Genomic DNA, 17,459 nt, shown 5'->3' with positions numbered 1-17,459 from the left:
ACAATGAGTTTCAGAGATATGTAGTGACTTGTCCCAAATGACTAAGCTACTGAGTTAGCCAGGATTGGCCTTTGTTTCACTGTTCCTAATACAACTGATTTGGTTATAGTCTGTGATGCTCTGTCTGATGTGGTAAATTATGGGGAAAAGAGGAGCTACCTATCACTGTTTTAAGGAATTAAAAAAAAAAAAAAAGATTCAAAAGCGGCCAACAAAAACATCAGTGGTTCTTTCAAAAAAAAATTATACACTCAACAGCCTAAGAAATATATGTCACATATGTGTTTAACTTATTTGGAATAAAAAAAAATGACATGTGGCTCTTTTTTCATCATTGTGTACACCAGATCAACTATTCTGCTTCATACAAGTCCATGTGGTCTCAAGTTAAGGGTAGCTTTATCTGATCAAGAATGGGATTTTTCTTGATGGATTTTTTATCTTTAACAGTTCCCTTAGCACATTGCTATAGGAATTAAAGTCAATTATCTCTGAAAAGCATTCAGAAAAGGAGAAAAACTATGACTGCACTCAAACTTCCAGAAGAAACTGAAATGAGCATGGCTCTCGGTTAACCAAGTTTATAAGGGGTATTCATAAGATAAGCAGAGGGGAGACACAGGGGGCAAAGGACAAATCAAAGCTTGAAATAAAATAGGGGAAACTAAACTGACATTCAGCACAATTCACAGAAATATGCAGAGCACAATAAAACCTAATTCACATGAACTTGACCATCTGTATTTCGTAGTTTATAGGACCAGTGTGCACGTAAAGCTGGTGTTGGAACCCTTTGAGGCAATACTTTTTATAGCACTCTGGTGTCAACACAGTCTGGCTATAAAGCGATAAGGCTGGTTTCCATAATTAATGCCCACGGGTCAAATCGTCCCTCTGATGAATGTCATATAGAGACAACCTCTGTAGTTCAACCAAACCTAGATCTGACTTCCAACTCTGTCAATTACTACTTTGAGAAATAGGTGTGGGAAACAGAAACCCCACCCTAAATGTGAATATGATGTCATCCCTGGTTGTGTGATGTTATATGACACAGTGGGGAGTGGTTAATCTAATCACACGAGTCCTTAAAAGCAGAGAACATTTTTCTGGCTGGTGGCAGAAAGGGAAGCTAGAGAGACTCACATCATGAGAAGGACTACACATGCTTTGCTGGTCTGAAGTATGAGAAAACTACATGAGAAGGAATACTGGCGGCTTCGAAGAGTGGCGAGTGCCCCTGCTGACAACCAGCAAGGGAAAAAGGACCTCACTCCTACAACCACAAGGAACTGAATTCTGCCAACAACCTGAATAAGGCTGGCAGTGCATTCTGTCCAGAGCTTCCAGATAAGAGTCAAGACTGGCAGACACCTTAATTATGTCCTGTCAGTCCCTGAGCAAAATACCCAGTCAAGCACGTCTAAACTTCTGATCTGAAGAACTGTGATATAATTAATGAGTGTGATTTTTAAGTCACTAGGCTTGTGATGATTTATAACACAGGGTAGAAAACAAATACATAGGGTAATTTATTTAACTTCTAGAGCTTCTGAAAAACAGCTGATACAAATCAAAAGTAGCTGTGATAAGGAGAATGAGATCATGCATGCAATGTGCCTAGCACAGTATTTAGCATGCAGTAAGAATGTAAGATGAAATGACTATACCTTTAAATACTTTATTTTATGGAACGCCAGAGATTTCTGACACATCTTCTAAGTCAATCTTTCTGGGAATACCCCACAGAATTGCCTAGGTATTACTTCTGCCTAGGTTCTCCTATACCTCAAAGAGACTGACAGTTTGTGAAATTAAAACACATTTGTGAAATTAAAATAAAGTTTCATATAAGTTATCACAATAGGTTAATCACCAAATGCACGTGAAAATAAGTGGTCAATTTGTATTTGCATCCTAAACATGCTCTACCAGCTGAGCAAAAAACACCATGAACAATAACAAAAACTAGATATCCTTAAAAAGGCTTAGGATCCTAACAAGTAAGCAAAGGTCACAAGTGCTCTAGGTTGTGGTTCCCTATGACCATAAATAACAGCTGAAAATTTACCTGAAACCTGCACATAAATCTAATAACAACTTTAGCAATACTTTCTAAATTTAGGATGCAAGCAGAAAAGATTCAGTGTTTTATGAATGTTTAACTTGTTTACATTGTTCGGCTGTCTACATAACACATGGTTATGAAAGTACAACTATAGGATGAGAGAAAAGGACAGATCACGAATTATGTTGGAATATTAAAAATCGGATAACAAACTCGAGTGTTTGAGAGAAGATAAACTATATAGTAAATCTCAAGGGTGAATCTCAGAGACTGTTATCAGTGTGGCCGCAGGCATTTCTATACATATGAGACAAAGAGACCAAAGTTAGGGAAAGGTACAAACTGCTGAATGTGAGTTGGAATATATTTTAAGATGATAATAAACATATTCTCTCTTATTTATGTCACAAGAGGCAGAGGTGATGGAAAAGCTGCCATTTACTCATGGAGAGCTCTGAGGACAGTGGGACTGGGAGGTTATTACCATTCCGGAGGGTCCCAGGAGGCTGTGGAAAAGCTATGGGAAGCAGAAAGATATTGTCAGAGCAGAAAGCATGGTAATGAAGTAAGGCAAAATTGAGGCACCGGATTTGGTGACCATAATTCCCATAGCAACGTGCAAAGGGAACTGCCAAAAATACAAAGTCAACCAAATAACATCACATCCTTGATCACATAAAGCAACCGTGTCAATATTTGATCTGAATGTCTGGTCTGTTGTACACAATGAAAACACAGGTCATTGTATGTTGTCTCTTACTCAATGCCAAACAACTATGGGTCCTGATCCAGAAAAAGGGGTTTCTAGTTTAGTTTTAATTAGACAAAGAATACAAGGAAAAAACAAAATGTTATTCCAGTCTACTCCAAATGAATTCATTCAACAGATATAGATCACCCACTAGAATGCTCTAAGTGCTGTGCTATGAGGTGAAGATGCCATGTGATCACGGTCAATGTCATGCCATCCTCAGTGAGGGGGAAAACAGACAAATTCACAGCCATTATATAATAGCGAGCGTATTAGAGGAGGGAATAACATGGAAGCTGGGACCCACAGGGCAGGCAGACATTCCTGAAAGAGAAGAGGGTGGGGAATGTTCCAAGCTGAGGGGCAGCCATAGCTAAAGGCCAGAAGATTAGGAACTACTGTTACATTTTCAAGAAAATCAAAGCCATTTCCTATCGCTAAAGAGACTACAATCAACATATATAATTATCTACAAACTGAAATGTTTTTACTTTTGTTATCACCTCATGTGTTTTTGTTTGTTTGTTTTTTAAATGGGACAAAACTAAACCATAAGAGGTGAAGAGTGTTCCTTGTTATAATGTATTAAGTCTACCGTTCTATCTAGATCCTGTGAATGTTTGTCAACGGAAAGTTCTTGCTACTCACAAGTGTTTGAAATCTCTTATTTTGAGCAAAATGGGTAAGTTTGTGTTTCTGTTTTGTCATACGTACCTCAAGATTTGGTGGTATGTAAGTTATAGTCACTGAGATCACAAATCAACAAAGATAGACCAATGTCACAAAATAATATTTTGTTGTGAGGTCATTTGAAAAGAAAGGAGACTAACCAGTCAGAAATGGCATTGAAACTACTATGACAGTGGGGAGTTGTAACCCACACATCATTCTGTGTATGTTTCTATAAATGCTGACTCTGACTAATATGCAGCTTCCAGAGAAACAGCATGTTCACATAAGAATCCCAGGCATTAACTTCAAAAGATACAGACTTTGACCTTCAGTCATCCCAGCTCTGGGAGATCTGCTGACCTTCAACCATAAAACTATGATGACGCACACCAGGTCCTTGCTTGGCCAGTTTCAAGATCCTTATGAGAATGGGCTACGCTGGTCTGCCTGTAGAGAACTCTTCAACCCGCTCCCTTGATCTCTTTGATCTGCTCTCCCTCTCCCTCCTTATGAATACCTCCGCCTGCACTGAGACGATGAGACGGGCTTTGAGACAAGAGTCCCCCATCTTCTCAGGTGGCCGGCACTTGAATAATAACCCTCTTTCCTACTCACCAGCACCTGTCTCACAAGTTTGGCTCTCGCTGCAGCAGGCAGCAGGGAGCAGGCCTGGGTGTGGCGACACCACTAGATTTAAACAAAAGATAAAACAAAGCCACTCTCCATCCCAACGTTATGCTCTCTAAGACTCTGTTATGCACTGACATCAAAGAAAAACAAAATTAAAATATATTTAACTTTTTGTCATGAAGGGCTAAAAGTGACAGCTATTAAGAGACAATTTATTTTCTTATTGCTGAACCACTGGCAACAGTGTAATGATCAATAATGAGACTTTAAAACTCTCAAACTAGTAGATTTTTTTCGTACATACAGATAGATCCCTGAGGCCACACAGTGGTTAGAAGTTGTTGCAATATTTCTTTAATTATAAACAACTAAGGGCAAATTACTATAAACTATCTAGAAGGCCTTAAAGTATACTTCATTTCATATTACTAGGTGCTAATAATGATTTCTGAAATACAAAAAAATACAAATGCTAGCCATTGTATGTAGCAAAATATTTACATTTATCACCTTACCATATTCTACTTATGTCCTGTCTTCAAATATATAAAAGATAATTTTACTATTAATATGAGTAAAAGGATAATTGTTAACAAATATCAAATACTACTTATCAATGACTGTTCTGAGTTACTTTCACATTTACTAATTTTTTTCATTACAACTGTATAACAAAGGTCCTGTCATTATCTCCATTTGAAAGATGAGCAATCTGGGGAACAGAGAATTACATGGCTTGCCCGAAGTTGCACCAGGAGTAAGTGGCAGCCCCGGAGTGGGCACCAGGCAGCCAGATGGCACCCATGTTTCTATACCACTCAGCTGCGCTCCTCAGAATTAAACCGATGTTGCCTCCTGCTTGGAAAACCCCTACTGCCTAGTGTTTCAGAGGCTCCTAATTTGAAAATGAAACTTGGTCTCTAGGGTTTCTTCCAGAGTAGAGAGAGAAAACACATCTGACGATGAAGGCTAGAAGACAGGTTGCCTTCAGGTTCAAAAAAGATGAGGTAAGTAGATGTTTGAGCCAGGAGAGTGGAAAGCTAAGATAAACGGAAGTAGAAGAAGACACGAGTATGATAGCCTCCCTGCCAGGGTTGATATCCTCGGGGGAGTAGGCTGAGAGTGCACTAGGTGGCGGGCCTAGTTTGGCCCTCCCCTCCCCCACCCACCTTGGGATTCCTAATAAATACCAACATGAAGGGGAACCCCACTTAGGAGACATCCGAATGTGAATGAAAAACAAAGATGTGCCTTGGTTAAGCGGAGAGAAGGACTGAGTGAATACACCCGAGCTTTCTCTCTGGAAGGAAGCCAGAAGTTTCTGCCAAATCCCATAGGGAATATAGAAGATGACTGAAGAGAGAGCCAGAGGCCTGCACCGCTGAGGTCACATAAAACAAGCTGAACCCAGCCCCGCAGAGATGCCCGAAAAGCAGGGCCCAGTGAGGCGGACGGAGGCTCAGAGGATCTGCCGCATCTATCTTTCAAAAGGCACCTCCGTTCTAAAGAAAATATTGCTCAACAAGGATGAGCATATATTTTCCAGCCCGTGTGGCATTAAATGATATCGCTATCACAAAACCAATCACTCAACAATTTTAAACAAAATTATAAAGAGATTTAACCAGCATGTTAATAAACAATAGTCATACACCCTGCATACTTTGTCAATGCACAAATTATTCTTCTGTAAAGTGAAATTTACTAACGGTGGCAGTAGGCAAAGCTTAATGTCCCATAAAAAATGTTAACAATGACAGGTTAGGGCTCCGCAGACTGTTTAGATCACCTGTTGGATCGGAAAGTTAAAATTGAGGATTAGCCTTATTCAAGGTAGATGGCGAGATTGAGGTTCATGCTTTTATGGGTAGTGACTAACCCTCAGCTTTTCACAACTTCCTATGCACACTGCGCTCAGGGGCACAGTGTTGAGTGGGTGAGTTGGGCAGAGAGGGACAGGTGCTTGGGGCTGCAGAGGGCAGACTGGTGGGTGCCAGAGGCAGGGGGTAGGGTGAAGAGGCAGGTGAGGGGGTCAAAGGGTAAAAAGAAAAAAATAAAATTAAAAAGCAATTTAAAAAACTCCAAACAACAAAAAAAAGTATCACAAAATCCATGCACAAGAACTCTTTAATTTTATGTTATATACCCTCCAAACAAGTTTGGTTAGCTGGTTTCGTAACCCATACTAAGTTACTAGTTAAAGTACTGGCTAGCTCTACCGCATGCTGGCGCTCCAAGCAGTTCGCGGAGAGCGTTTCTCCCATGGCAGAGTTCTCATCCATCTTCACCCGCAGTGGAATTGCATTTCCAACTTTGCACCTGGACTCAGTGGTTAATTAGGGACCGCTCTATAGAGAAGAAGCTATAAGCCAGCTTAGATAACAGCAACTATTAGCTAAAGCAAAGGCTATTAGTCTGTCTTGAGCCACATCAAATGACACTGAGTACCCAGCAGTCCTTGGGCCTATTAACTTCGATTATATGTACATTTAAGCATTTTATTCTTTCTCCCACTGACTATTTTCAACCTGTCCCATTGTTCCTTGAATCTTAGTCTAAAGCACCATCCAGTTTCATTGAGACTGCCCTCTTCACTACCCAAGAGCACTCCACACCCAAATTTCCTCTCCTTTGACTAGAGATCCTGGTAAAACGTGGACTGTATCAGGTTTCTCCTTTCACTTTCGTTCATCCCAGTGCCCCCCAAATCCTCCCCTCTGATAGCTGACAGTCTGTTCCATGTATCCATGCCTCTGTTTCTATTTTGCTCGTCAGTTTATTTTGTTCATTAGATTCCACATATAACTTAAATCATATGGTACTTTTCTTTCTCTGACATTCTTCCCTTTACCTAATAATCTCCAGGTCCATCCATGCTGTTGCAAAAGGTAAGATTTCCTTCTTTTATACAACCATGTAGTATTCCATTGTACAAATGTGCCACAGCTTTTTTATCCACTCACCTACTGATGGGCACTTGGGCTGTTTCCAGATCTTGGCTATTATAAATAACACTGCTATGAACATAGGGGTACATATATTCTTTCAAATCGGTGTTTCAGGATTCTTAGGATATGTTCCCAGAAGTGGGATTGCTGGGTCAAAAGGCAGATCCATTTTTAATTTTTTGAGGATACTCCATACTGTTTTCCACAGTGGCTGCACTCAGGGCAGGGGGGGGCGCGGGGGTGGTGAGGTGATATCTCATTGTGGTTTTAATTTGCATCTCTTTGATTATTACTGGTGTTGAGTATTTTTTCATGTCTATCGGCCATCTGTATGTCCTCTTTGGAGAAGTATCTATGCAGGTCCTTTGCCCATTTTGTAATTGGATTGTTTGTCTTCCTGGTGTTGATTCATATAAGATCTTTATATAATTTTGTGGTTAACACCTTATCAGCTATATCACTGGTGGATATGTTCTCCCATACAGTGGGCTCTCTTTTCCTTTTGTCGATGGTTCTTTTGCAGTGCAGAAGCTTTTTAGTTAGATGTAATCCCATTTGTTTTTCATTTGTTTATCTTCTCCTTTACTTCCCTTGCCCTAGGACACATATTGTCCAAAATATTGCTCCAAGAGATGTCTGAGATCTACTGCCTATGTTTTCTTCTAGGATTTTTATAGTTTTATGATTTGTATTTCTTTTACTGCAAACTGTCCATTCATGATCTTTGCCCTCTGTTCTATTGCTTTGTACTTCCCCAAATCCCCACAGTTTCTAAGATATTATAGAGAAAACTCATAGTGATTTAAGAGAAAATATTTTTTCCCAGTTTATCATTCTCCTTTAGAATTTCCCCAGAGTAAATTGAATTTTTTGTTTTGCTTTGATTTTGTTTTTGCCAACCAAAGGGTTTTTTTAATGAGTCATATTTATCTTTTCTTTCACTTTTAGAAATTGAATAATAAAAATTTCTCAGATTCTTTTGGGTTTTCTAAGTATTAAGTCATCTACAAATCACAGTTTTACTTTTACTTTTAAAAATGTTATCTTCAAATTTCTTCTGTCTAGCTGTGTTGACTAATAATTCTGGCAAAGTGTCACTAGCAGGGATGAGAACTGTGTACCCTTATTTCATTCGTACTTATAGTGGGGACAGTAGAAATGCCCCTAGCATTTTCACATTATTATGATGCTGTCTTTGGGCTCAGATGTGTGTGTATGAGTGTGCTATATGCATAAATAGTCTGTCAGTTTGTCATGGTAATAAAATATTCAACATTTACTTTGTTGAGCTGCTTGTCCTTTTTTAAAAACATCCATAATGGTTGTTGAATTTTGTCAAGTGACTATTCAGCATCTATAGAAATTAACATATGCTTTTTCATTCTTATATCAATTAATGTAATAAATTACTCTTAAGACTTCATAATCTTTCATTCTTGAGAGAAACACTTCTTTATTATGATATATTATTACTCCTTTAATTAATTGCTGGATCCTTAATGGTAGCAACATCTTATATATGTTTCTCAAGTTTGAGGAATTCTTAATAAAAATTCTAGGAAACAGAGCAGTTCCAAGGAAGAACATGAAGTTATAGGATAAGTTTCACTTTGTAAATAATTACAGGGGAAAAACAAGCATGTTCTTCATACTTTTTCTTTCAATTTATACTTAGTATTTTCTGATGCCATTAATGATTGCCCAAAACAGGAATTACCTTTTTCCTCTTAATATTCTTGTAAAGTTTCAGTTTTCTTAAACTCCCATTATTCTGCTGTTTACATTGATCTATACACATGCTCCAAGATTTTCTCTGAAGGAATTAAAATAACTGAAAGTAAAAATGAAATGTGTGTGTCACTTTATCAAGAGAAAGCCAGTTCCTTGGATTTCCATGTCTATAGCTTTATTTTGTTTAGTTCTTGAGGCTGAACTTGATTTTACATTATTTCCAAATAGTTTTCAAAAGTTTCAATAAGCCAGTCAAAAAAATCTAATCTACATTATTCTCTAACTTCTTGACATCACTAAAATCATTCAGAAATTGGAGAGTTGAAGCACATTACTATTAATTTTAAGCATTCTGGTTCTTTTAAAATTAACCTAAATAATAACAGAAAGTGAGATGCAGAACTGCTTCATCCTACATGGCACAAACTATGACCTACACGCCAAACCTCACGGGCCACCTGTTTTGTAAATAAAGTTTTGTTGGAAGAAAGCCACACCCATTCATGTTTATGGCTGCATTCCAGCAATAAGGCAGAGATGAGTAGTTAAGACAGAGATTATTTGGCTTACAAAGTCTAACATATTTACCATCTGGCTCTTTTCAGAAAAAAAACAAAAAACAAAAAACAAAAACGCCTACCTCTGATATATACAATGTTTTCTGTCCTCAGAAAATGCCTTAAATATTCTATGACCAATGACATTTTCTTTCTTAACAAAAATGTTCAATAAAAAAATTCCTGAGGATATACTAGGTCTGTCAGGAAGGATCCAGCCATGCAATATGAATATAATTGAAGAAGATACCAGATACGAGGAACACCTACAGAGGACAATGACGCCTCAGTTCCCTGTGTGGGACCTCACACAGTTCTCCCAGTCGCCATCAGCTGCCCTGTCATATTTTCCTGAATCTCATTGACGGTCTGAAATCTCTTCCCTTTCAAAGGTGATTTTAGTTTTGGGAAAAGCCAGAAGTCGCAGGGCACCAAGTCTGGACTACAGGGGACTGAGTCACCTGGGTGATTTGATGATTCACCAAAAAGTCTGCACAAGACATGATGCATGAGTGGGCGCATTGCCGTGATGAAGCTGCCACTCACCAGTTGCGTGTAGCTATAGCCATTTTCATCATACTGCATCTCTCAACTGCTGAAGAACATTGAGGAAGGCCTCCTAATTAATTGTTTCACCTGGAGGGACGTCCTCATGATGAACAACACCTTTCTGATCAAAGAACAGTTAACATGGTCTTGATCGTGCTGCAACTTTGCTGTGCCTTTTCTGGGTGTGGAGAACCAGGTGACTTCCATTGGGACGACTGGGTCTTCATTTCCAGATCATAGCTATAGACCCCATGATTCAAAAATTCTGGTTCATTCATAGTGGTTTGAATCAAGTCATCAGCAACTGCAGCACGATATTCCTCCTGCTGTGGTAGCAGAAGTCACAGAATGAATAATGCCAGGACATGTTTCATGCCAAGGTCCTGCGTCAAAATCTCAGACACAGTAGTTTTTGGAATCCCCAGGTCAGCCTCTAGTTCCCCCACTGTCAGTCACCGATCTGTGTTGACTGCAGCCTGTACACATTCAACATTCTCAGGTGTCTGCTTGCTGCAGGTCTTCCAGAACGTGGATCAATTTCAACAGATTCTCGACCATCTTTGAAGCATCTGTGCCACTTTTATTTGTGCTACACTCATTGCATTGTCCCCAAAAGCCCCCTGAATCTCCTGAATAGTTTCCGTGGAGAAGCGTTCAAGCTTAATGCAAAATTGGAAGCAGATTTGTTGCTCTGCTCGCTCAGTCATTTTGAATGTGACGACCACACAGTACAGACGCTCACTTCACAGCATCTGCCACCCCCACTGACCAGTACAGCGAAGCTGTCATTGTTCACACATGGCCATTCCAGTCCACTCTCCCTGGTTGCCAGGTTACAACCATGTCACACAAACCGTTCTCATTATATTAATAATAGCATGACTTTCTCTGGACAGACCTGTGTTATTATTATTAATCACATAATTGCACAAAAAGATCTATACTACATGATATAATTCTTAAAACCTTACTCACATGACTTCCTGAAGGCTGGCTATATGCTAACATTGACTCTTCTGCGTCCTGTGATGTCACCAGCATGGCACATGGTGGGACATTGCTCCGAAGAGCCAGATGACCATATGCAGAAATGGGTTCTATAAGAGTCAAAGGGAGGGATAAAGAGATTTAAAATTATGTATTGAATGCTTCTCCCTTCCTCAGATTTAGTTACCCCCACACCAATCATGCCAGAAAAGACAAGACTCATGGAAAAAGCTTCAGAAGTCAACAGGAATTTGTTTTTTTAATTAATCTTTCCTAAAATCTTCAGACTTCCCCATAAGTTAACTCAAAGCCATGTTTGCTATATAGATCCTTCATTTTGGAAGACAAATAAGCATACATCATGTAAAATAAACTTAGTATTTCAGACCATTCTCTAGTAAAATGTTCTTCATTTTCCCACAAGAAAGCACAAAGTAAATGTGATAGCAGATGCATCTGTGGGCTCGATGTCAAGAGACTGACCGCCCCTAAGGAAACTGCTGAAAATAAGTTGCAAGTGTCTATTCTAAGAGTGAAGTGACAAAGCCATCACTCGGACACACTGGTGAAATACAACATTATTACATCATGTTTTCAAGGAATATGTGATTCTGAAGGGGTTTAAATCTGACGCCACTAAGAACACCGTAAAGTAGCATATTTCCTATTTCAAATCTAGTCTAAATTATTTATGCCATTTTACAGAGTTAAGCAGTATTCTTATTTCATAAAACTAATTAAGGAACACCTTAACCAAAGTTTCAGTATGGTTCATGATATAAACATTTATTATTAATAAAATTATATGTATAATCTTATTTCTATTACTGACTGATTCAGTAAAAGTTCAACACAACCTTTAGTCCAAAAGTTTAGACTTCCGAAATATATGCTTGTGCACTGCCACCTTCCTGAATTATTTATTTAAGAATATTTACTCAAAGCTGTATAGAAGGGCCTATATGAGACTCTCTAATAACGGTCTTTAATCCTCAAGGAACTCGCAAACCAGCGGGGCAAAAACTTCAAAGTAACTGATGCTGTTAGTGTTTCAATAGAAGAGTAAAAAAAAGCCCATGTGAAAATAGAGTGAGGCAATTAATTCTATAGAGATGAGGTTGGTAAGGAATTTGGAAAGACTTCAGTGAGCTGGTGCCATTTGAGCTGGCCTTGAGGAATGAAGGGTGTTACCCTAGGAAAAGAGGATGTTGCTTGCAGAGGTTCAGAATTCAAGAGGATGGGTAAGGAATGGTATTTTAATAGGATTTTGAATGTAGCTTTACATTTGCCCTGCAACTGGTGACTCAAACCCAATGCTGGGGGTAAAGAAGCACTGTTTGGCCCACATTCTAAAAAGAGTTTCATAGCTATTTCCAGACACCTGTTCCAGGGCTAATTCAGAGGTAGGCAAACCCTTAGTATTTCTATGACTTACAAACCCCAACTATACTTCAAGACCCCTTTCCCAGTCCATATACAGTAGACTAAAATACCAGGCAAGGAAAGGCAAGGGTTGAAATTAGCCAAGGGCATGATGGGAAGTGCTATGGGGTTATACCCAAGAGAGACTGTGTTATGGAATGTATTATGTTTCCCCAAAATTCTTACATTGAAGCCCTACCCACAATGCTGTGGTATTTGAGGTAATTGGAGGTTTGGGGGAGGTAACCAAGGATAGATGAGGTCATGAGAGTGGGGCCCTCGTAATGAGATTAGTGCTTTTTTAAGAAGAGACACCAGAGAGCTTGCTGCCTCGCTCTCCCCAGCACATGAGGACACAGTGAGAAGGCATCCATCTGCAATCCATGAAGAGAATCCTCATCAGAGAACTGAATCACCTGGCACCTTGACCTTGGACTTCCCAGCCTCCAGAAGTCCAGGTATGATCTTTTTTTTCTTTTTTTTTAAAAATTTTAACAGCAGCCTGAGATGATTAATAAAGATGCATTTAATTCCTTGGCTGGACATCATATCAGCTCATGGTAAGGTTGATGTGCTCTTAAACGTACCAAACAAAACGAAAAATAATGGAGAAAAGTATCAGATTTTCTTTCCAGTGTTTGAGTCCCCTGTTGAGCTGGACCACCAGGGGAGGTTAAGCCTAATCACCCACAGAAGGCCACTGGGGAGGCCACTATGTGTGTGGCATGTTCCAAAGGGCAGGCCAACCTTGGAACCCTCCCATACCGCGGTATCAAAGGTTAGCTACCATTAGCTGGGGAAAGAGCAACAACCAACAGAGGATGGCCCAGTCAAGTCAGGAGACATCTAGCCCTTTTGCCCTATGCCACTCTCTTGGTGCCCAACTTCCAGCACTTAGAACCAGAGGAAAAAGGCTAGAAGGCATGAAAATGTGGACCACACTCTCTTCCCCTGACTAGTCTCACCATTATAACTTGAACTGGAGAAACATAGGAGAAGAGATGGGGAGTTTAAATAGACTAGACAAATAATGGAAAGTGACCAGAATGCTATAGGATCTGACGCTTCTGCAAACGGATAATCGTAAATGGATTCTGAGGGGAGTGATTCCAGAAACATTTCAGAGTTGGCATCAGCAGGTCTGTTATGGAATAAAAAGGAATAGTTCTATGATTGTTAAGAAAATGTTAAAAAATAAGAGCAAACTACTGCTCAGTATTAGAGAGCAGGGATTTAAATTATTTGTGCAGTCATCTATGAAGAAACTCTAGAAAAAAATGTATAACATATTCTTCAGAGTTACTTAGGCTATGAGATCCTTGAAGACAGGAACTGTAGCTTATGCGTTTAGAATGCCCAAAGCCTAGTACAGTGCCTGAACCAGAAGAGGTGGTCACTAACTCATTTTTTAATGGAGTTTTATCGCTTCCATATGGCAACAGATTTGACAGCCTTTTTTCTTTAATGTGGAATCCAGGAAAACTCTAGACATGGAGAAAGAAAAACTAGCATATTCTACCAATGTATTTCCCTAGCTTGGTTCCCCGTTAGCTTATAGTCTGCAACATTCAAAAAGTATCCGGAGCTGTGCTGTTCAATGTAGTAGTCACTAGCCATATGTGGCTACATAAATACAAACGTAAGTTCATTAAAATAAAATGAAACTGGAAAGTCACTTCCTCAGCTGATCCAGCCACATGGCAAGTACACCAAAGCCACATGTGGTCCCTGGCTACCATACTGGACACAGCAGATACAGAACATTTTCATTCCTGTTGTACAACACTGATCTAGGTATAGTATGGACTTCAGTTTCAAACAGATCTGGGTTTGAATTCTGGCAGTTGCTTCCTAACATTAAGTTTTGCGGAAGGTTAATTAATCTCTTAGGGTCTCAGTTTCTCGATCTGAAGGATGGGGGCAATGTCTGAGTACCCCCCTCACTGGGTCACTATAAGGTTCAAGTGATCTCATTCATTCAAACTACACAAAACAGGCCTTGGCATACAGTGAGCACTTGAAAGTGTCACCTCGTATTAGTGATTGTCGCCACTGTGAAGGTAACACCTTACCATGAACCAGTAATCTGACCCCTCACAGACAGCCTGTCCCACCCCTCCCCTAGGACTGGCAAGAGGAAGAGTGGCCATTTACAGCCTTACGGTTTAGTTCAGTGTTATTAAAGTGCCAGTCTACAGTGAATACAACTTCCACTAATCCTTCTTCAGGGAAGTCTTACTCTGAAAAAATGCTGGGTAGACCAAACGTCCGTTAGTGATATGACTGACTTACACCCTGGTGCCAGCTATTTCTTGGGTCAAATTCTGTAAACAGACATTCTCATACTTTAGATGGCAATGGTCTAGTCGGCAAGCCATACGTCTTGATATAATTTTAAAATCCTCACAAAGAAAACAGCTGTTGGATCACCATGGAAAGGGCCCAGCCACGAACAGCAGAATGAGGGCAGGAGAGACAGCCAGGCCGGGCAAAGCCAGGCTTTCATTGATGGTAAAATCGGAGCTAACTTTCAAAGCACGTGAAATCATGATGGAGGGAGAGAGACAAGTGGACCAAGGAACAATACCAAGAGAAGGGAAGGAGCAAGAAGGAACAGAAGTCTTGTAGTTTTAGCCTTTCAGGAAGAAAGCAGCCCTTTCCTTTCATCCTTGTTAACTTCTGGCTTCCAAACAACAGAGTCCTAGACAGGGCTAAATTTAGCAGCGACCAGTTTTTGCCTCTTTGCTCCTACTATGCAACATCTTCATATAATAGGAATACTAAATAGACATAACTTTTAACTCTAAAAAAATATATGTGGAAAACTATTTTGGTGATGTTCTGACCCTTCAAACATTTCCAATGAAATATAAATGACCAATAAAAAGTTCTCAAGTATATGTTTAAAATGAGTCTTCTTTTGAACTCTTCAGGTATTTACATAAAAAGATCCATCTAAAAATTACTCTTCATCATAAAAATCAGGCAATCACTACCAAACAATTTTCCTGTACTGCCACTATAGATAATTGTTTAACTATTAAAGTGTATGTTATGATTTATAACGGCCACAGTGGCACTAATCTCTATATGATTGCTTGGTGCTGCCGTGGAAGACATAGCTCATCTGTTCTAGCATGACATGCCGTGTGACAATTTGTAATGATGCACATTTCTTATTACCTGCTGATAATAGCCTATCAGTGAAAGCGACAGCTTAATTACATCACACATCCCCCACTGGCAAATAACTGGCATTTCTATTGCTTCTCAGCCATCCCTTACAGAAGCAAAGAGGTACAATTACCACAATCCTCAGAAATAACATTTACGGTGAAGTTAAAAAGTCTAAGGCAAAGCTGATCTTTTATTAAACACGGATGCACTTTAGAGCACACCGTACCCTGGAGCTTCACTAGAGTTGGTTGTCACTCTTCCAAGCTTTAATTGTGCCTGCTGATGGGGCTTCTGGGACCTCCCATTCCAAATACTTGGCTTTGTATGAGACGTAGTAAGTGACTTACCCTGAACTTTGGATCTCTGAATCAACACAGTGGACACAAATTTGCTGTAGAAGTCCCATAAGTCTTGTTTCCAAAGCACTGCCTGCTGGGCTGCTTCCTGACAGGTTAACTATAGCAAAGCAATAGCGCTTATAAAACCGCTAAGGGGCACACTGTCCCTATTCATGTAGTTCATCTGGCAACTGGTCGGGCGTGTGGACTCTTGAATTCAGTGTGGCCTGTGTGGTTGCTGGCGTTCTTTTTCCCTGGACCGGACAGCAGGACTCGGTTCTTTCTTCTCCCCCAGCGCGGTGTCTGATTACCTGGGACACAGCCCACAGAATGCCTGCCCCTAGATTATGAGAGTTCCCAAAACTACTACTAAGAATAGATTAGCACTCCTTTCTTCTTTCTAATCTTTGTTTTTCAGTTTTCTCTTCCCTGCCCCTCAGCGTTTGTGCAAAGAGCATGGGCTAGATTAACACCATCAAACACCCAATGTGCTTCATTCCTTCCATAAGCTTACACATTTGTTACAGTTTTTAAGATTTTTGACCCTTTCTATTGGATGTATTTTAAGGGGCTTTTGTAGAAGGGGGTGTAAAGAGGTATAGGGGTTAAAAAAATGGGTGAAGACGGAAGTTTCAAAATCTCCTTCTTGCACGAGAGCCTACCCTAAATAACTGAGGCTGCACTATTAACTTAAATGACCAATGACTAATAAGATTCGTGGACAAACATGGAACGGGAACAAAAGAAATTGGCAAGTCTTGTAGAATATATCATCTAGGTTAGATAACAACATAGAAAATTATCTCCATCTAGTTATAGAACACAGCCCCTAGGCAACTAATATTAAACGTGTTGTTATTGTGTGCTTGGACCACAAACATTCATTTCTATAGACACAGAATATCTCTCTTTGGACTTGTTGTGTAAATACGGCGGGGGTGTTCACCATCTTTTACTAGACTTCATGGAGACTGCCATCTTTCTAGTCTAGGCATCATTAGCATGTTATAATTTCTAAAACGAGAGTTCACGTAATAACATTGAGATTAAAGGTTCTTTGATGACACTGGGAGCCTTCCTAAGCTTACCCAAACCATGAGTGGACTGGATGCTGAGAGGCTTGGGCTCCGGTCCTGATTCTGTCTGTAGACAGCTATGAGACATTGGCAGGGTCCTTCATGTCTCCTAACCTCAGTTTCTTTATCTTTAAAATAAGGAGGCTAGGTTGGACCATGTCTGAAGTTCCTTCCAGTGCCTAAGTACATTTATAAAGGTCGCAGATTGATTATCAGCATACGATCGAGTTCATCTATCTTGTATTAAGCCTCAAAACCATCAGAATTGATCCCTGAGGGGATTTTTCTCATGCAGGGAAACTCAATGTATTGTTGTAGTTTTACACAAAGAGATAAAATTGGGGTTAACTATCTGTCTCGGGTTCCCAGTTTAATTCTTCACCAGCAGTTCATTCAGTGAACAGGGAGCACAAGACATGTGTGATGTATGTGCCGTCTCTCCATATTAGCTTCAATTTCAAAAGAGGTCCAATTATCCCTAAAATATGGAGCTACAACAGGCCAGGGAGGGGTCTCTAAGTCCATATGTATTGACAATAACTGAAAGGCTGTA

General features: G+C 39.8%; 1 protein-coding gene across 2 annotated transcripts in view; it reads right to left on the bottom strand.

The window, feature by feature from the left end:
- The window catches only part of IL15 (interleukin 15), a 54,301-nt gene that overhangs the window by 25,766 nt on the left and 11,076 nt on the right, over positions 1 to 17,459 (bottom strand). The window contains exon 2 of one of the 2 annotated variants that reach the window (XM_090288772.1): positions 10,882 to 11,003. In XM_090288772.1, the coding sequence (XP_090144898.1) occupies positions 10,882 to 10,947 (66 nt within the window). In that variant the 5' untranslated portion in view covers positions 10,948 to 11,003. Of the gene's footprint in view, positions 1 to 10,881; positions 11,004 to 17,459 lie in introns of those variants that run through there. The other variant, XM_090288768.1, reaches the window with a different exon arrangement.

The sequence above is a fragment of the Furipterus horrens genome, unplaced genomic scaffold (genome assembly GCF_987537825.1).
Source record: "Furipterus horrens unplaced genomic scaffold, mFurHor1.1.pri manual_scaffold_10, whole genome shotgun sequence".
In the NCBI taxonomy this organism is placed as follows: Eukaryota; Metazoa; Chordata; class Mammalia; order Chiroptera; family Furipteridae; genus Furipterus; species Furipterus horrens.
The sequence above is the reverse complement of the archived record's forward strand: the minus strand, read 5'-3'. Positions and strand labels throughout refer to the sequence as shown.